Source organism: Phalacrocorax carbo, chromosome 3 (assembly GCF_963921805.1).
Source record: "Phalacrocorax carbo chromosome 3, bPhaCar2.1, whole genome shotgun sequence".
NCBI classification, from domain to species: Eukaryota; Metazoa; Chordata; class Aves; order Suliformes; family Phalacrocoracidae; genus Phalacrocorax; species Phalacrocorax carbo.
The window spans coordinates 121262107-121282989 of NC_087515.1; the positions used below are offsets into that span (position 1 = coordinate 121262107).

The window sequence follows — 20883 nt, forward strand, 5'->3', positions numbered from 1 at the left end:
GGAGTAAGAATACATCAATTAATATTTAGCTGGACATTCAAACCAAAGATTATAATCAAGAATATTTGTTTCCTACTGACAAAATAACTTACTGGCTGCATGATCTTAAAACTGTCAACTCTGATGGCTTCGAAAAATATGACTGTCTCTCACACTTGGGTCCCCAAAGATTGCACTCTTCTATCCATATTTGCTCTATAAAGCAAATTCTTATTGACAGTTTCAATTTTTCCTAATTTTAAACAGCCAATTTAAAATAAGCAGCAATTCATAATGGCATTGTATGCCATAACAAAAAGAGTACCTTAATAAAAACCTTGTATTGTCACCATTATCTCTTATGTAAAATGGATCCATTTCAGAGTCAATATGAGCTCTTAGATTAAGAAAATGCGATTCTTCTTTTAACAAAAAGTCTGGTTTGCTTTCTGTAATATAACTTCATCTCATAGCTTCTACTATTTCATGGGTTTTATTAAATTCTAAAAATGCAAACTTTCATATTGGTTAAGCACATTTTAAAGACATAAATGAATCTCTGAAGTTTCATATTTGTGAACTAGAACTTCCTATCCATCCACTAAAACAGGCTTCAAAATGTCATAACTATGTCTCCAATAGTAACCAGAACCAAGTGATCAAGAGCTGACAAGAAGGTCTAAAACTGCTGGATGCAGAAATTGAAAGATTCACAAAGGAACCCTCACCTAAGCGTTAACAGTTACAGCATAAATTTCTAAGTACCATTACAAGTATTTCAAACTGCATATCAAATATATTTCATTACTCAAAACATACACCACCTCCATCTTGTTATGTGCTGGTTTCAACAAGAAGCTGCGAATTCCAATAGTCTAGCATATTTTGTTCTTAATTTACAATTTTAGAACTTGTTATCCTTAGATTTACCATCTTTCAATAACAGCACCTAATTTCAGTAATACAAGAAATTCTAGTTTAAATACTAATTTTATTATATAGTTTATCATTCTGGTACACTGCAGTACTTTTGAGATGGGTCACCAGTCTCAGTACTAAATAAAAATGGCAGATCTGTCAAAAAAAAAAAATCAAACAAGTTGTGGAAAAGAAAGTGATGTAGAAAATACCTTCTATTTCAAAACTATGTAAGATTGCTAAATAACTTGCCAAGAGAATTGTGAAGAAAATGGGTATGGAACTTTTTAGCCTTAACCCTTATCTTCAGTACCCTGGAAATAAATTAAGAGCTAATACATGGCACAATTCAGAAAATCAATAGCTTTCAACTGGGTAAAGATTAAAAAGCCTACAGCATGTGTCACTTGTCTTCCAGGCTCGTCTGTGATTCCGGACAAACACTTGATAACATTTCCAGAGAATATATTAGAAGCGTCATGCAGATCAGCTTGCTCGATTCCATCCAAATCTCATGTTGAACATTGAAGTCTTTCCAAATGTAGCCAAGAAAACGTTGGCCAAGATCTAACCAAGTACGGGGCATGTTCTTTTACTCAGAAGACTAATTTCCTTTCTGATGGTCACAGCCACCCACCCTGACTCAATCTGTGACTGCAACACTACCTTGACTACTTCTAAACAGCTATTAATCCAAGTTTTATATTCAGTCCAAGAACCACGAGTAGATTTGCATGTCCTGGGCTTCTTTTTCCACAGTCCCATTGTTTGCATTACTGCCCTTCTTTCACAAGAGTGCTGATGGCAAGCTAAGATTTTTAACTCTGGTAACGCTTGAAGATATGATCCTTTATCAATCTGAGTCCAGACATGTAGGCAGAGAAATGCTGACACTGAATAGCGGGGTTTTTGCCCATCAGAGTGTATACATGCCAGTCTGGCACTTTTAAAGGAAGATGAAAAGAGAAGCTTAGGGTACTCTGAGCTGAAGAAAAGCTTGCTGTGCATCACGCAGTGAAGCACACTGACTTCAGTCTCAACATTCATGTAAGGCCTTGCTTGGACATCTCTTGCTGATATTAAAAAGAAGTACTTAAGGGTCTGTTTCTCCACCACTTCGTCTCATACACTGGTCAGGCAACAAGGCTGGCTGCCCAATTCAGTATGATTTCATCAGGTAGTTCCACTGAGGTGAACAGTCTGGTATCAGCAACCATCCTTGCATCTAAGTGACCAGTTGCACAAAGCTTTGGGACAGCAAAAGGCACAGTTTACACTGCTTACACAGTTTTCCTCGGGTATTTCCTCATCAAACATTCCATTATTTTGAAATATACTCTTATTATGAAGCAGAGGGGAAGGAGGAGGATCTGGGGATCAATTCTGTACCTCACTACCTGGTAATCAGTCAAAAGAAGAAACTAGAAATCCCTTAATAACCTTGTACACATGCGATCAAAAGAAGAAAATGCAAGTATATGCCTTTGTCATCCCTTGTCCAAAATGTTCCAAAACAGGGTACGTGTCAAAGTCTAGACCAAGAGATGCACTGTGATTTTGCTGATCTGCTGTCTTGCTGAGCATACTCTGTAGAGCAAAACAGGAGTAATGACAAGGCTGAGCAGCATTCACATCCCTTCCATCCATTACAATGATCCATGCCAAGACTACATGCCTGAAATGCCACCTTCTTGACATTCTGCACCACAATCTTTGACACAATTCTTGATCCAGGGATAGGACAATCTTTTGGGCTTGCCTTTATAGCATGAGGTTTCCTCAGACCTCAGAAGTTTGATATATTTTTCTCCATTCATAAATAGAGCTTCTTCCATGCATTCCAAATCTTCTGTCCTTGCTAATCCAGTAAGTGATCTTAGCCTTCCGCACACTGCAGAGCTCATTTTTTCTGGAAACCACCACAATGTGGTCCGAATGCAAGAACATCCTTGAAATGTGACTTGCAGGTATCTGTGACACTGTACCAGTTTCCATGCCAGTGCCTAGAATGCACTTTGACATCTGTCCACTGTTGTGTGCGAGATGTTTTCACTCACAAACTGATACTGCTAGTCACCTACCTATATCTGAAGGTCCACTGACCAGCACCTGATATCAATAGTGTCTTCTTTTTCTGATCTAACAAGTTTATTGCATGACACCATCAGCCTTAATTATGACTTCTGAAAACCCACATCTTTCTGCAGGTTTTGCCCCCAGAAATATATATTACTTGGTCACTGCCACAAAAAGAAGCACAGTGGTCCAGTTAGCTCTTGGGAGACTTGCAAGGAGGGGCTTACAAGCTATATAGTCACCCTCTGTAACAAAGAGCTCTTACAAACAGTTGCTTTAACCTCGGAAGCAATAACCTTTAACAATCATGGGGGACTCATAATGGATAATTAACTGAGCATAGCTCTCGGCATGACACTAAGGCCAGAATTGTGAATATTCTTATACTTCTAATGGAAAAGTACAGACAAAAAATGAAGGCATTATATTAGTTCTATTTTACAACCACAGTGAATTACAATTGGTTCTCTTATCCACAATTCAAGACACACATTGGAAGCTTGTACAGAATTAGACCAAAAAAAAAAGGCATGACTGAATGGGAAAAATCATAGAATCGTTTAGGTTGGGAAAGACCTTTACGATCATCGCGTCCAACCGTTAAATAAAAGGAACTGTATCCATTTTAACCTGAAGAAGAAAAGTCTACAGATACTTGCATGGTTCAAAGAAATTTATTAATAAAGGGTCTTCAATCTACTGACAGAAGTATTTCAAGTGTGAGGAGGTAAATCTAAGATCAGCCAAATTCAACCTAGAAATCAATGAAGTTTTTTACCAAAGCAGGAAGTAAAGCAGCAAACAACTTCCCAAAGTAATCTGGAATGATTGAAATCAGCAATCCCAAAATCAGCAATCCCAAAATCAGCATGAAATTTTGTCCTAATGTTATAGTTCAGTGATTTTCAACCTTTTTCAATTTGCAGACCTTCAGATATTTTCCATGGAGGTACAGAATCTTTCATGTAAATGAGCCCTATTAGAAATACATTTGGGCTTTTGGTTACCTTTTGTGGTCACTTTAGAAGGTGTCCGCAGACTTGCAGGCCTATAGACTGCAAGCTGAAAACAATTGCACTAATTTAAACAAAACTAAGCCAGTGATGTCCTCCAGTGTACGGGGCTATATTTCCTGATTCTGGACTATTAGAATGTCAACCTCATGCTCCCCTGAATGTGGATATAAGAGTTGCTTCTTAATCCCACCCCACCCCCACCACCCCCCCAAAAAAAAAAAATTAACATATTATCACCCAAAAGCATGCTTGTGCACATGCCAGTGTGAACTAAAAATCCACTGTTCTAAAAACCATTCTCCCTAATCATAATTGTTATTACATTGCATTACGTGGCATTTTTAGAACACTCTGGTTTCACCACATATTCAGGTGGCAGATCCAAACATTTATCCCTTCATCATGTTCTACAGTAGGTTTTGTACGAGTAGGCAATGCCCCCTACCTTTCGTAAAAAAGGATGGGGCCTTATTGGACCAGCTCACATAGCTGGAAAAAGTAGACAAGATTCAAGCTCAGTCATCCCTTAACATGCACCGCCCGAGTCTGACGCACATTCTATACTTCACCTTAAATTTACGTTTTTATATGGATATTTGTAAATTCTGTTTTCTGTCCCATATATGCTGTGTTATGGTAAATTAAGTTAAACATACCTCTTTTTCTTCTTGCTTCCTTGATTTCTTCGCACATCTTATTGAATTCTGGATCCAGTTCAGCAGCAATGATAGCATGAGCAGTGTCCTTCAAAGTACAAGCTCTGTGTCTAATTATTTTATCTAGAAAACAGGACAGCAGACTTGTTAATTTTATCACAATTATGTGAATTCTTTACCATTTCTATGTTGTTCTGTATTGTATATTACAACACTGATATAGACAGAAATGGGAAATATTACAAATGTATGAAAATGTAGATGGATTAGTACCATAGCATGCTCAAAAATCACAACCTAGCTATTTAAGATACTGGAGTTTTCAGAAGTACATGTTATTACTTTAATCAATAGTGGTATTTATAAACAAATACAAACAGTGAATTATGAGCATGCCTAAATCAACTTGCAATCCCTAGAAACTTGCTACAATCAGCAGGTATAGCCAGTTTCCACAGGCAGATCTACACAGTATAATGGAGTACAGTGCAGAGAGTCCCAAAAGTAACAAGACTCTTGTCCAAGAATTAATTTACCCACTGGGGTCTAGGAACATTCATAGAATTATACAGCCCACAAATTCATACTGGACATCTCCTGAATCTCTAAGATAGACCTTGCTTATATTCCTCCTCTGGCTGTTTGTGGTTTCATTTTGGTTTTGGGGGGATTGGGTTGGGATTTTTTACCTTAAATTATTGCTTAGTTTTTATTTAACAACTGCTAGAAAATTCAAAATTGTGCTAAAAGATTCCTTTATAGCTTATATTGAATAGCTATTTCTCATTTTAATCCACTCACAAAAACTGGCAAGAAATAAACCTTGAGTTTGCTACATTTTCATCTTTCTTTGGGGAACAGGACAAAAAATATTGCCCACACTGGAAACCTAAATGTGACTCATGAAAAAAACATTTTTTTCAGAACCCAGTTCCCACACCTTTGAAACATACAAAAGATATTATTCTAATGCTGTTGAAATTTGGGAAGCAATTGTAACTTAATAACTAAGCCCATATGTGGAAAAAATTAACATCTAGAATGCTGCTTTTCAATGAAACCGACAACACTCATTGCTTGCTTTTAGTACAAACATATTTAATTTGTCAATTCATCCATACTGAATTACTTTTTCCAGTTGATGGAGGTACTTCAACAGCAAACATCAACATTATTTTCTACAACATATTATACAATTAGCAAATTTAATCTGTTTTAATAATCAGTAAAGACAATAATTAAGAATATCAGCGAACATTTATTAAACAAGGTTTATAATTCTAGAAACAGCAAATTTTACAGCTGGAAAAATTGCTGAGTGAAAAAGAATATCCAGTATCCAGCTCAAATGAGCCATGCGTATGTTTTCTGGGGAAATCTACTGCCACGTAAATCAACTGAAAACTAGAAATTTTTACCCGCATATATTTGCGAAGCATGATGTTTTATGACCACAAAAAACAAACTGCATACATTACAGTTGTAATTTTGCGATATTAGACTTTAAAAAGTTGCTCAGATGATAAAGTTTCAGATGCCCTCACAAAAACAAAGAGGAAAACAAAACTAAGAAAAAAAAGATAAATAAAATCAAGAGTATTTGATTGAACTACTACTTTCCTCATATCCTGTGATGGGCAAGATTTTCCCACAGACAGTGGGTCAAAGAGGCAAATACTATTATGTGTAACATACAATGATTATGTTTCCATGCCTTTAAGAACAAAGAACAGTTCCTGGTCAAACAATGGAGGGAAAGGATAAAACAAAAAACAAACACAACCACCCACAAACCAAACCAAGATGTGCTGCTCAACCTTATCCTAATGAACAAGGAAGGGGTGGCTGAGGATGTCAGAGATGGGGGTAGCCTTGGCTGCAGTGACCATGAGATGGTCGAGTTTAGGATCCTGCAAGGTAGAAGCAGAGCTATGAGTCAGGTTACAACCTTGGACTTCAAGAGGGCCAACTTTGGCCTCTTCAAAGACCTGCTAGGAGGAATCCCATAGGCTAGGGCTCTGGAAGGGAGGGGGTCCAAGAAAGCTGGACAGCATTCAAGGACCACTTCCTCCAATCTCAAGATTGGTGCATCCCCAGGAGGAAGAAGTTAGGCAAAGGAGACAGAAGACCTGCATGGATGACCAGAAAGCTTCTAGAGAAACTCAAATGGAAAAAGGAGGTTCACAGTATGTGGAAAAAGGGACTGACCACATGGGAGGAATATAGAAATGTTCTCATAGTATGCAGAGATGCAATGAAGGCCAAGGCCCACTTGGAATTAAATCTAGCAATGCATGTCAAAGATAACAAGAAGGGCTTCTTTAAATACATCAGCAGCAAAAGGAAGACTGGGTATACAGTGGGCCCGCTGCTGAACACGGAAGTGGCCCTGGCGATGCAGGACGCAGAGAAGGCAGAGTTACTGAATGCCTTCTTCGCTTCACGCTTTACTGCTAAGGCTGGCCCTCAGGCATCCCAGCTCCCAGATGTGAGAGAGAAAATCTGGAGAAAGGAAGAATTCCTCTTGGTTGAAGAGGATTGGGTCAGAGATAACCTAGGCAAACTGGATCCTCACAAATCCATAGGTCCCAGTGGGATGCACCCACAAGTGCTGAGGGAGCTGGCGAATGTTCTTGCTGAGCCACTCTCCATCATCTTTGAAAGGTTGTGGAGGACAGGAGAGGTGCCTGAGGACTGGAGGACAGCAAATGTCACTCCAATCTTCAGAAAGGTCAAGAAGGAGGATCTGGGGAACTATAGGCCAGTCAGCCTCACCTCCATCCCCAGAAAGCTGATGGAGCGTTTCATCCTGGAGATCATCTCCAGGCGTGTAGGAGAAAAGAAGGCTATTAGAAACAGTCAGCATGGATTCACCAAGGGAAGATCATGCTTGACCAACCTGACAGCCTTCTATGATGGCATGACTGGCTGGGTCAACAAAGGGAGAGCAGTTGATGTTGTCTATCTTGACTTCAGTAAGGCGTTCAACACTGTCTCCCATAGCATCCTCACAGGCAAGCTAAGGAAGTGTGGGTTGGATGAGAGGACACTGAGGTGGATCGAGAACTGGCTTAACAACAGAACTCAGAGGGTCGTGATCAGTGGAGCAGAGTCTGGATGGAGGCCTGTCACTAGTGGTGTTCCCCAGGGGTCTGTGCTGGGTCCAGTCCTGTTCAACATAGTCATCAATGGCCTGGATGAAGGGACAGAGCATAACCTCAGCCAGTTCCCTGATGATACCAAGCTGGGAGGAGTGGCTGATACACCAGGAGGCTGTGCTGCCATCCAGTGAGACCTGGACAGGCTGGAGAGCTGGGCCAACGGGAACCTCATGGAATTCAGCAAGAGCAAGGGCACGGTCCTGCACCTGGGCAGGAACAACCCCACGCACCAGTACAGGCTGGGGCTGAACTACTGGAAAGTGGCTCTGTTGAGAAGGACCTGGGAGCGCTGGTGGGCAGCAAGATGACCATGAGCCAGCACTGTGCCCTTGTGGCCAAGAAGGCCAACGGTGCCCTGGGGTGCATTAAAAGGAATGCGGCCAGCAGGTCAAGAGAGGTTATCCTGCCCCTCTACTCTGCCCTAGCGAGGCTACATCTGGCGTGCTGTGTCCAGTTTTGGGCCCCCAGTTTAAGAAGGATGTGGAACTGCTTGAGCAAGTCCAGCGGAGAGCTACCAAGAAGAGCAGAGGACTGGAGCATCTCCCTTATGAGGAAAGGCTGAGAGACTTGGGTTTGTTCAGCCTGGAGAAGAGAAGACTGAGGGGGATTTCATCAATACCTATAAATATATAAAGGGTGGGTATCAGGATGATGGGACTAGGCTCTTTTCAATAGTGCCCAATGACAGGCCAAGGGGCAACGGGCACAAGTTGGAACACGGGAGGTTCCACCTCAATATGAGAAAAAACTCTTTCCCTGTGCGGGTGCCAGAGCAGTGGCACAGGCTGCCCAGGGAGGCTGTGGGGTCCCTTCCCTGGAGACATTCACACCCCGCCTGGACGCGGCCCTGTGCCCCTGCTCTGGCTGTGCCAGCTCAAGCAGGGGGTTGGATGAGATGCTCTCCAGAGGTCCCTTCCAACCCCCACCATTCGGTGATTATGTGAAAATGATTTCACAAGATTTAATATAAAACTTTTTAACCAATTGGACTACATATGCAGATAGACCCAGATTTCAAAGTACTGCTTAGATTAAAAGGGTACTTTTCTGTTGTTGTTTATTGCTGACTCTGGAAACTGCCCATGGGAAGGCTTTCTTTTTGCAAGCTACACTATAAGACAGCCCTAGTGAAGAGTACACAAGATGTTCTTTCCTTAGTTTTGAGTGTGAACAGCCTTTACATGCATTTCAATCTACAAATTCGATTTTAATTGAAAGCATCCCACACTTTGCCAAGACAATACCTTCTAATCTCTCCTAATCAGCTGCAACTGACTTGCCTGATAATAAGGATAAGGAATTGGCTGGATGGTCGTACTCAATGAGTTGCGGTCAACAGCTTAATGTCCAAGTGGAGACCAGTGACAAATGGCGTTCCTCAGGGGTCGGTATTGGGACCGGCACTGTGCATGTGAAATCTTTGTCAGTGACATAGATGGTGGTACTAATGCACCCTCAGCAAGTCTGCTGACAACACTAAGCTGTGTGGTGCGGTTGACATAGTGGAGTGAAGGGATGCCATCCAGAAGGACCTTGACAGGACTGAGAGATGGGCCCGTGCAAACCTCAAGTTCAACAAAGCCAAGTGCAAGGTCCTGCACCGGGGTCAGGGCAATCCCAAGCACAAATGCAGGCTGGGCATAGAATGGATTGACAGCAGCCCTGAGGAGAAGGACTTGGGCGTGTTAGTTGATGAGTTCAACATCACTGGGCAATGTGTGTTTGCAGCCCAGAAGGCCAACCGTATCCTGGGCTGCATCAAAAGCAGCATGGCCAGCAGGGCGAGGGAGGGCATTCTGCCCCTCTCCTCTGCTCTGGTGAGACCCCACCTGCAGTGCTGTGTCCATGTGTGACGCCCCCAACAGAAGGAGGACATGGACCTGTTGGAGAGGGTCCAGAGAAGGGCCACGAAGATGATCAGAGGGATGAAGCACCTCTCCCGTGAAGAAAAGCTGAGAGAGTTGGAGCTGTTCAGCCTGGAGAAGAGATGGCTCTGGAGAGACCTTATTGCAGCCTTTCAATATATAAAGGGAGCTTATAGGAAGGAAAAAGACTTTTTATAAAGGCCTGTAATGACAGGACATGGGGTAATGGTTTTAAACTGAAAGAGGGTACATTTAGATTAGATATAAAAAAGAAATTCTTTATGAAAGGGGTGCTGAGACACTGGAACAGGTTGCCCAGAGAAGCTGTGGATGCCCCATCCCTGGTAGTGTTCAAGGCCAGGTTGAACGGGGCTTTGAGCAACCTGATCTAGTGGAAGGTGCCCCTGCCCACGGCAGGGGAGTTGGAACTAGATGATCTTTAAGGTCCCTTCTAACCCAAACCATTCTATGATTTATCCTGTTTTATTTCTATCCCCAAAGGCATAGTTCTTAATTTCTGTGTGTGAATCTCATGCTCTAAGCCAATGTGGAAATAAAGCAGGCCACTGCCAGATTGCGTGCAGGATTCTCTACAGATCTCTCCAAATTACATTGGGGTTTTGTTGCATATACAAAGTCTATTCACTGAAAAGGAGCGATCAAATTTTAAAAGGAACTACAAAACCTAATTTATTAGAAAACAGCTCTGAATGTTGTAGTTCTCCTGCTCTTATAATGTCCCCCAGTGCATCACATGCTTCAGAATACTAAAAGCACAGACCTGTAGGACTTGCTTATCCTAATTATCACATAGCATGCAGTTTATTTAAATGTCTGAATAGTAACCAAATACATGATTAAATAGCAGGCTTTTGGTTTAGGTAAGCCAAAACGAAGTAGGTCCTTACCTCCAGGATCTTTGTCTGGATTGTACTCCAATGCATTGCTGCAGATCAGGTCAATATCTGTTAGGAAATCCTTGGCTGTTAAGTAGTTGTGTTTATCAATTTTAGTTATTACTGTTGATAGGTCCATTGGCTCTTTGATAACTTCAAGATAATCTGAAACCTATAAACAAATAGCATACAGAAATGACACAGGACCACATGCATTCCGTTTGAACATTGCCAATTTCACATCTTTATATTCTTATTCATTCCACATGCTTAGCTCTAATATATTAACTAAACATTTTGATTTCTAAACAAATTTATGCTGAAAAGGAAGTTTTATCAGACTAAAACAAAACACAGAACTTCCAAAGCTGCTTTTTCTTCAGGAGCTCACCAATTTGTCTTTGAAAATAAATGTAATTATATTTTTGAGGCAAAACGTTTTAACATAAATGTCTTTTTAATTTTAGACTGATTTTTTTAATGGTGTTGTAACATTGTCTTGGGTTAGAAAAGCAAAAACAACCAGCCTCACTCAAAACCCTAGCAAAACTAGGGAAGCTATGTTTTGTTCATCTTGTACTTAAAGTTCTCATTAAACTAACAGTCAAATTACCAGCTTTTAAATATCTTCTACTGAATAGTTCCTTCCATCACTTGTTCAACAAAAAAAGTCAGGTTTTATCGACTGAGGACATTAGACTGACTGTATAGAAAGGCAGTCTAAGAGAAAGCCTTGTGTCAGAGTTCACAGCTTACTAGGAGCTTAGCTCATAACTGGAGATTTAGCAACCACTAGGGTATCCTAAAAAGTATTTAACGTAATTAGTGGTACCATAAGGGGCTCAAGCTTGATAGTCAAATGCATTAGCACAGCTGCTGTAAGGAAGTTCACAAAAAAAAAATCTATGAATTTGTTATTTACTTCAAAGAAAGAAACCCTAGACCTGAACGTTTGAATGTGATTAAGGTTACAATCCATTAAAAACACTGGCAGCCTCAGAAACAGTATTGCTTTTTTTTCTGTTGAAATCACCCACATATGATGGCAGCTGCCAAAATACTGAAGAGTTAAATGCATATTCAGATCAAGCCATTAAGGGCTCCGCAAGAATTCCTTTTTAATAAGTATCTGTAGACTTTCATACAAAATATCTTACAACATGCACTGACATTAATGCATTACTTCAGTGGACAGCAGTCTATCACCTAATTCCTTAAATATACACATTGACATTTACGATGAAAGATTAAAATGGCAAAAATTCTCTTTTCGTCTCCCTCTACAGAACCATGGTGATAATTGGTTTAGTGATTGGAAAGCCAAGTCACGGGCTTCCTTTTCATGTTAGCACATTATCAGAAAGAATCTTCACTGGAAATGGTAAACATTGCTGCTGAATTAGTCAGGAAAATCCTTGACTTATCACGTAGCAGCATTCTCTGCAACACAAGTAGGAGCGGAAGGAACTTAATATATTTTCTCAAGAAGTCAAGCCAACAGGTTCTTGTAGAAAAGGATAGTCCTGTGCTTAAATATACCAGGTGGGACAAAAAGAATTACATTTAATTTCTAGTGCTGTGATATATTAGCAGGGGTTTTGACAAGTCTTTAAATAACAAATTCATATTTCGATTCCCCATCTACAAAACAAAGAAGGTCATTCGTCCTTTCTTTATGTGCCCTTAATTCATGTAAGTTTAGACCATAACTTCTTCGGGGAAAGAAAACTGCCTTTACTATGAGTATGGAGAGATCCCTACATTAATGGACCTCCCAAGCAGTTTCATTAAAAAAAATTTTTCAAATAAACTTGCTGCTCAGACCATGCTCACGCTGTAAAAGTTGCCACGTCAACGAGCTCTTGTCTTTCCAAAACAGTCAGCTACAGAACACTATGGAAAGCTCAAATTAAGAGAGGACTGCATGGGCCAATAAAAGATGCCTGTTCCATCCTGTGTGGCATTTACACTGCAAATCTGCTTTTTACAATGCTGTACTTTAGATGTCCCATATTCATCTCTTAAGGTCTTCCAAAGAGATGCTTCTCTTCAGAAGCAATTCAGCATTTATTTTTTTTAATTAGCAAGCTTGCAAAGTTTGCAGTGAGCCAGCATCTGATCTGGAAGTCAAGTCAAACACAATCCTATTCATATAGCAGCACCTGAAAATAGATTTGCAAATCAAACTGTCTCATCAGTTAGGTGTGCACACTCCATAATCGACCAGTTAATGCCTTATAATGTGCTATCATCTGTGATTAATGGCATCTACAAGCATTACTGCTGAAATTATTCAACAACACCATTAATGCTGAATACATTATAGAACACAGATCACTTTTTCCCAATATTAGCATGCCTATAGGATTACAATGTTGTAAAAGCTTTTATTAAACAATTATATTTATGGTATCAAATATTTCAGGAACACTGGTAGGAATGGAGTGGTGCCATTTTTAAATGCTGATTTCAGCTATAAAATTGACAAGAACATGCTGGGTTTTTCAATAGGTCACTGGTATAGCCAAAGAACATGCTCCAACTCCTTGCATCACAGATGAGGCTATGACTATCTCGCCAGCTAAAAATTAGCATTTTAGATTGGAAAGATCATGGATCAAACGTCTATTTTTCTTATTAACTTATCAATTTCCTTTTTAAAATTTATATTCTTTTTCTACTAATTTCAACTTCATTGTTTGCACATTACTGAAACAAGACCTCTTCAATATCCACCGGTTTGCTGAAGATGTTAAAGCGTTTGTCTGTGGCCAGCCTCTTGGTAACATCCCTGAGAAACAACCGCAGCTCTCTCAGTGTGTTCTCTTCCTGGTCCTCCATTCGCTGTTTTTCTGCTTCTGACAGCTCACGGGCAGGACATGGCAGTGCAAGAGGAAGAACTTCCAGAGCACGAAGAGCTAGGGAAAAAAAAAAAAGAAGTCAGATAATGGGAATATTAACAACACAGTCGCTCTTGGGATTACGCCACTCCAAATTTCATTATATATTTAATCTGCCTCATCAATTTGTCACTGCATCCTTAACCCCACAGCTCTCCGTTTTCCAAAACTGATAACTGTAATGTATGAAAGTTATTCTGGGCACTGACTAACACTGTCAAATGCTAATTGCACTAACTACCATTTATCCGCGCCTTTTGAAAGAAGAAAATATCACAAAATAAAACATTCAGATCACGTTATTATTGGTTTTACTGTAACTTAGTTTACCAGCCTGTTTCCTTCTTGGTGGGGGCATTGCTGCCTCATCAAGAATTAAACCTCTGAAAAATCGCAATCTGTCTTCTTCACTTGGTCTTTGAATATAAAAAACCTCTTCATACTGGATTCTGAAAATACATTTCACCTAAAATAAAAAAAAAGGCACATGAAAATTGAGCCCCCACTCAAAAATGCATGATTAATAACCATATTAAAACACTAGTCACAAACTTTTCAAAATTAGCCTCAGGAGAGAAGGTAGTAAAACTCCACCCAAAGCCTAGGAAAACACTTGTAATTCTCACTGAATTTTATGTAGTAACTAAACTTGCAGTATCCCATGATCCTAACAATGGCCATCACTGCAGTGAAAAGAATGGGGAGGAGGAAAAAAAGAAGATAATCAAAGAATACGTTGAGAAGAAAATAAGAACACCCTCCCCCATCCCGAACCTCAGCGGATATAAAGCTAAAGGTTAGGCCTTTAGACTAAATCTGCATTTAATAACACTGGAGTAATGTGTCAAAATGAACAACTGACAACATGAACAATTTTGTCTTCTCAGCAAGCACATACCACCCTAACAACGCTTCCGTCCACAATAAACTTACCTCTTCAGGCAATTCACTATACATGGACTCAGAGGTAGACAGTAGAAATATAGGGGAGAAAGATGGTATATCTTGCAGCAAAGTTAGAAAAGTAGCTCTCACAGTTTCACTGACAGCTTCCCACCAATCACCAATATGAGGCATGTAAACAATACTTGGTACTGTTCTTCGAGCTTCACGAAAGATCTAATTAAAAGAAACAGTGGTATTTAAACTAAGCAACTAATTGTTATTATCACTTTTGAGTAGTAATATTCTTGTGGACTATGAAATGACTCATGGTTGTGGTATTTTATATACAAACGTTCCGGTAAAATAATGTTATCTAATGATAAAGGCTTTCCAAACAAGTGTTTGTGACTGTTAGCTGTATCATTCAATTATTTTACATCAATATGCAAATAGGCTGCAAAACAACTACTTGTCATATATATTTTAAAAACTTACTAAGACTGAACAATCAAGATGAAAATTAAACCAGTTTGCAATCTCTGCAAAAACCACAAACTATTTCAAAACCTAAAACATTTTAAACTAAGTTAACCTAGAACCACAGCATACCAATTACAAAAGCTAATAAAATGAAAATCAGGAACCGAATACCCAGAATAAGTTTATTTGATACGAGGTATGTGACTAAGGGGGCAAGTTAAAAATGTAGTTACTCTCACTAGTCAGCAGAGAGATCTCAATCACCCTCTAGAGACCCCTTTCTTTTAAACATGAAAATAGAAGGAGCCTATGAAAACCTGGCTTTTCAGTTACATTCCAGTTCACTGCCTTTATAGTGATGCAACTAATCCTGCTCCAGAATTACATAATTTACTCATTACAAGAGATCTGAAATGTTACCTGTGCACACGATTCTTCAGGCGTTTTGGCACTGACTGAATAAAGTGCTGGCAGATCTAGCCTGTGTACAGAGAATTTTTCAAGACTGTGCAATAGTGCTGGAGCAAGGTGCGAAGTCTGACCCGAACCTCTCTCTCCAGATAGCAGTAATCTTGGTCTGTAAGAGGTTGGCTGGTGATAAGCTGACCTGCAGCAGAACAACAGTTACGAATTACAATTAACATGCTGATGTTATTAACAGATGGAGAGAGATATATATGGATATATGTAAAAATAAGATTTTTTTAGAGACCTTCAGCGGTGGATAACAGTTTCCTACAATATCCTTAAAAGATTCAACTAGTATACCTCAACACTACTCCAAGTCTCAATAACCTGAGTTCTGTCTATTCTTTGATTTCACAACAATTTAATTCAAATTCGTCTGTGCAAACCTATGCACATATTAAATGCATGAAAACTTTCATTATAAGCAGTTTATTTAAAAACAATTCCTTGATCTTACAAAAAGACTTAATGGACCTCCAGTAAAGATGTCTATTTAATCATGTCTAGTTCAGTCCTAAGTACCAAAGCATCTCTTCAGTAGCCTCAGGAATCCCAGGTCAATACATTCACCCCTTAAGTTGCTACCCAGGACTTCCAAGAACCACCTAACAATTCAATACTTTAAGAAATAGGACCTGAAGCAGGAATGAATAAAGTCACTATTCATCTTCTATTTCAGCATATTCATACACTTCTATTCAGTAATTTCCAGACATAATAAAGATTTTAAAAGAAAAACTGCAAAGGTAAACTTGGTTTTTGTTTTCACTGTTGAGAAGAAATCCTGAGGAGTCCACAGAAGGATTTTGGGGGTTTGATTGTTTAGTTGATTGGTTTGGAGGATTTTGTCCTGTTTTGGGGACAAGTAAGACATGAAGGGAGAAGTATTAGGTTTTTCCATTAAAGGTCTTTTCCATTTATAGAAAATTGATTATGAAATAAGAAAGTTTAATTAATTTGCATTTTTCTCTCATTAAGGCATTTTTATCTGCACATCAATCAGCTCAGGCAGTGAAACAAGACTGGCTGGTTTTATTTCAGTTTACATATTTTGTAACAGCTATGAACATTGCTGACCTTTGGCTTTTGAGTTCCGGTGGTGGAGGTTAAACACACAGAGAGCAATCAAGAATGCTCAGAAAGACAGATTAAGGGAGGCTTAGATACTTTACAAAAATAAACATACACTTCGATATTATTTTATTCAGACACACATCCACACAGACATATATTGTTTTGGTTTTGGGTTCCCCCTCCCACCCTCACAACAAAAGCTTAAATTTGGCATTAAAATACTTGAGTATTTGAACTTAAATCTTTATTTTTAAGCTTGGGTATCCATAAATGCTGTTCAGGCATCACACTTTAGCACAAAAATTTTAACAGTTTTCCACAAGATGGCTCTACTAAACAGTATTACTACTGAATAGTTTTCCTACCTTCTTTTTATTTAGCAAACTCCCTGCAGAACCCATCACATAGAGTAGTCTAAAACTATTCTTAATACAAAACAAAGAAATGCTACTTTATTATTATTCATTACTCTAGCCAGTGCAATTCATACAGGAAAGACTCATCCAAATTTCACATACTTTCTAAATTCCCATTTTACCAAAACATTTCTTGAAAAACACTGAAAAAAAGATATTACAGATGCTGGATGCATTAATTATATAATGCATCCAAACAGCTGCATATACTGAAGCTCAACATTACTTTGGACCAAGAAAAAGCAAGCAATCTCTCCAAAATACTCCTTTATACCTCTCTTCCCAGTTCTTAATCTTTCAAATCGAAGCGACTTATTACAATTAATTGTTGTTAACATCCTTACTTCTAAGCTACACCTCTATGTTGCAAAATATTTCCAATTACTGTGTCTAGGATGTCGCCTTTTCTAAGACCATTCATATATCTAAAACTCTTGCCTGTACACTTATATGTTTCTATTACAGAACAGCATTGTCACCATAAAGCAAAAGATCTTCTTTGTTACCTCTCCTGATGTAAGGATTTCATGGTTTTATCTATCTGGTTATATGTATTTACAGAAACACTCACATTGTAAAATGAAGGTAGGGTTTATGTATAGCAGCTGATGACTGTTTCTTTGGTGATCCTGAGTGGCAGCTCGTCTCAAAAATTGATGAAGCATTCTCGTCTTCACTATCATCTAATATTAGACTTGGTACATCTGTTCCAAGAAATATATTAATTAGAACCTTATCACATTTAAGTACATGCACAAACAAGAAAAGACATTACAATTTTGTTAATGTAAATTATAACACATTTTCAAATGTAGAAAAAACAGTTAAAACTGTCTAAGTATCAGAACACAGACTAGTAAGTACGTATTACTTCAAAAACCAAAACATATTAAATATTGTAGAAGCCTAATCATAATTACAATTTATTTTTTTAAACCATCAAGCAGAACAACTTCACGACTACAAATGTTTATTTTGTTATGAAAGGCTTCCTTTGGTTTTATTTCACAGCTAGAGGTTTTTCAAGGATAAAGTTATAAAATCTGTAATTCCTCAGACTATATAGAACTTTGTACTCATTTATTTGTTCTAAGTGGCCAAATTTTTACAGGTACACTTACTCCAATATTATTCTCAGCATGACTACCTAATGTATGTTTATGAAGAATTGTTTTCCACCTTCTGATAATCTGCCAAAGAATATCAAATTACTTTTTATCAAAATCAGTTCAATTCATTCCATGTTCATATACTACACCTTAATCTATTTTAATTCCTCTGCTAATACAGTAGGATAATGAACTGAAGTAGTTTCTATACAGATATTCAGAAACAAAAGCTAAAACACTGCTTACATTCAAAAGACAGACTGCAGAGACAAACAACTGCAGAAAAACACAAATATGGCACTAAACCAAAACAACCAATTGATAGCTGAAGATCAGGTACAGCTAAATTAGCTGCAAGAGCTGCAATGGGATTAAGAGCAGACTGCCACAATTTGATAGTGGGAAATAAATTGCTAACAGATCTTTACTTGGCCCAGGAAAGGAGTTAGTTGACGTTACCCTAAGCAAGTCACTCACTCCAATGGACAAATCAGTCTGCAACAAGGGAATAAAAATGGTCACAGCCACTCAGCTGTACAGTTAGAGCACTGCAAAGGCCAGGTCTCCTGAAGGATAAAATGCTCTGCGATGGGTGGGCAGCATTTCTGAGAGCAGCCTGGAGTCACTGCAGCACACTGCTGCTCAGGGGGACATCCGAGCAGTAGCTCACATTGGCCACAGCCACTTAGAAAAATGGACTGCTGTGAAATGAAGGTGTGAAGTAGAGAGATCGCAGAATCAGTCATGGGGGTTGGAAGGGACCTCTGGAGATCTTGTCCAACCCCCCTGCTTGAGCAGGCACACCCAGAGCAGGGGCACAGGACCGCGTCCAGGCGAGTTTTGAATGTCTTCAGGGAAGGGACTCCACAACCGCCCTGGGCAGCCTGTGCCACTGCTCTGAAGATCTAAGAGTTCTTCTCAAACATAAAACCCACCACATGATCTGCCTCATTTACATGAAACCACGGCACAGGTACTGCCACACTGACCAAACCACTACCACAGGACAAAAGAATCAACTTCAAGGCAGAGTTAAGTGTTTGACAGAGACACCATCCAAGGGCTATGCCAAGACATATGATCCCAGAAAAATTGTTAAGAGACAGCAAAGGTTCCCTCAGCTGCCTGTGTGATGTAAGAAACTGGATTCAGAGTAAGCTGGGCAGGAATAATATTCTGCTGGTATGGGATGAGGACATGTCACATTCCTTGGCCAGGCAGTCACACACTTCATAATCATTCTTCAGGGGGCAAAGATAAAAAAGGCTTGCAGACCCAAACCAGTGGCCAAAAGCTAGTCCACAGCAAGGAAACGCAGGTCAGAAACTGCTGGACATTTAGTTCAGCAAGCTAAAGGCCTTCAAATAAACTGGACGCAGGCTCCCAAATTCTTGGCTCACCATGGTCCCTAAACAGGCAGAATTTTTGCTATACCAGATGTCAACCCATAGGGTATGTCCTACGCTCACGCACTGAACGCAGCTTTTGCTTCCTAAAATACGTAATTATTGCAAAAGTCAGCCTATCTTTTGATCCCAAGCATCAAGCCTCTGTGGCATCACTTGAGCATCTGAGTCACTGAATTATGAGAAACAACAATCATCAGTGAACTGCAAAGACATGTAGAAAACTAGATTTGCAGATTGTAAGTATACCAGTAAGCGTCTGCTGTATACCTGGCTCTGAATTCAAGAAACACTGAAGCCCTAGTGTGCAATCTACATTTAGACTTGAAATCATTGTACATGAAAATGGATTATGATCTTTTTAACATAGATTAAGTTTGTTATTCAATATTTTCTTAGGTTTAAGGGATAAGAAGAAAAACTGAGGTACAGACGAAACTTCAAAAGAAACGTCCGTTCTTATATCTTCAAAATCAATTATCTACAAACATATAAAAGTAACCATAGCAGCAGAATTATCTAGTAAAACTACTATTTAACTAATATGATCGAGGGAGCCTAACACAATCTAACTGGAGCTGCAAGCCAGCTCACTTCCCCCTACCCACCACGGCGTGCTCCCAGGCCCCATCTCTTGCCAAATTCCAACACTTGTTACAACCTCCAGCTATCCCACAGTCAGCAGAAAACTAACCTGACAAAAATACATCATTTCTGGATGAGTTTGCTGGCTAAAATGGTTTAACAAAGGGCCTGATGTACTAAAGTAAGTGCAAGGGATAGAGCAAAAATGCACAGCTGGACTGGAGGAACTGCAGCAGCCAGCGCAAGGATCAGCTTAAGCTGCCTGGGCTGCAAATAAAGCGTGCTCTGGAATAGGAATGAAAAGAAAGTCATGGCTGTCAGATTTGCTTTATGACTGGGCTATTTTCAAGTTAATCACACACAACCACAAGTACTGTTTACACAGTGTGTGCAGGAGGAGGTGGTGGGCGGCGATCCCATACAAGAACAGTAGAAAATAGTATGCCAGAATAAGTAGGTATCACACCCAAGGTATCTTGTTCAACATTTTAAAAATTCCAAAAACTGACCAGAGTTAATTATAAAAGTATGTCTCAGAGAACAGCTGGATAAAAAAACCCCAGAATCTATTGACTCACTGCCAGTCAAAACAGTCAGTCACATTCCTTCTTATTCCCCACTTCCTCAATGCACTCACATTGCTCCCATTGCAGCAAGGTCCTGGCATACATCTGACCCCCTAGTGAGTTGATTTTTCTCACTAATTTGGCAAAAAGCTAACTTGACAAAACAGCAAATAGTTCTCCACTTGCTAAGCCAGCAGAATCAACTCAGAGGATCAGGAGTGCATCAGGCCAGTTCAAGGGGAGGGAAGCCTCAGGACTTTCTCCTTAACCAGCAGCTGACCATGACACAGGCTCAGGTACCTCGGCTAACCACAGCCTCACTAGCTGAGCTGCGAGCTCCCCATAGCACTCCTTTTCAGCCTGCTTCTGCACCATCAACAACCAAAGGATTGGGGACAGCTAATTGGCACTCAGGACAGAAGCACCA

The 20883-nt window shown here is 39.6% G+C and overlaps 1 protein-coding gene across 2 annotated transcripts in view; it reads right to left on the bottom strand.

Annotated features, from left to right (window-relative positions):
* The window catches only part of ATAD2B (ATPase family AAA domain containing 2B), an 82692-nt gene that overhangs the window by 22499 nt on the left and 39310 nt on the right, over positions 1-20883 (bottom strand). The window contains exons 17-23 of one of the 2 annotated variants that reach the window (XM_064448135.1): positions 17362-17494; positions 15253-15439; positions 14401-14586; positions 13798-13933; positions 13304-13485; positions 10580-10739; positions 4646-4768 (exon numbers count right to left, since the gene is read on the bottom strand). In XM_064448135.1, coding sequence (XP_064304205.1) covers positions 4646-4768; positions 10580-10739; positions 13304-13485; positions 13798-13933; positions 14401-14586; positions 15253-15439; positions 17362-17494 — 1107 coding nt within the window. Of the gene's footprint in view, positions 1-4645; positions 4769-10579; positions 10740-13288; positions 13486-13797; positions 13934-14400; positions 14587-15252; positions 15440-17361; positions 17495-20883 lie in introns of both variants that reach the window. The other variant, XM_064448134.1, reaches the window with a different exon arrangement.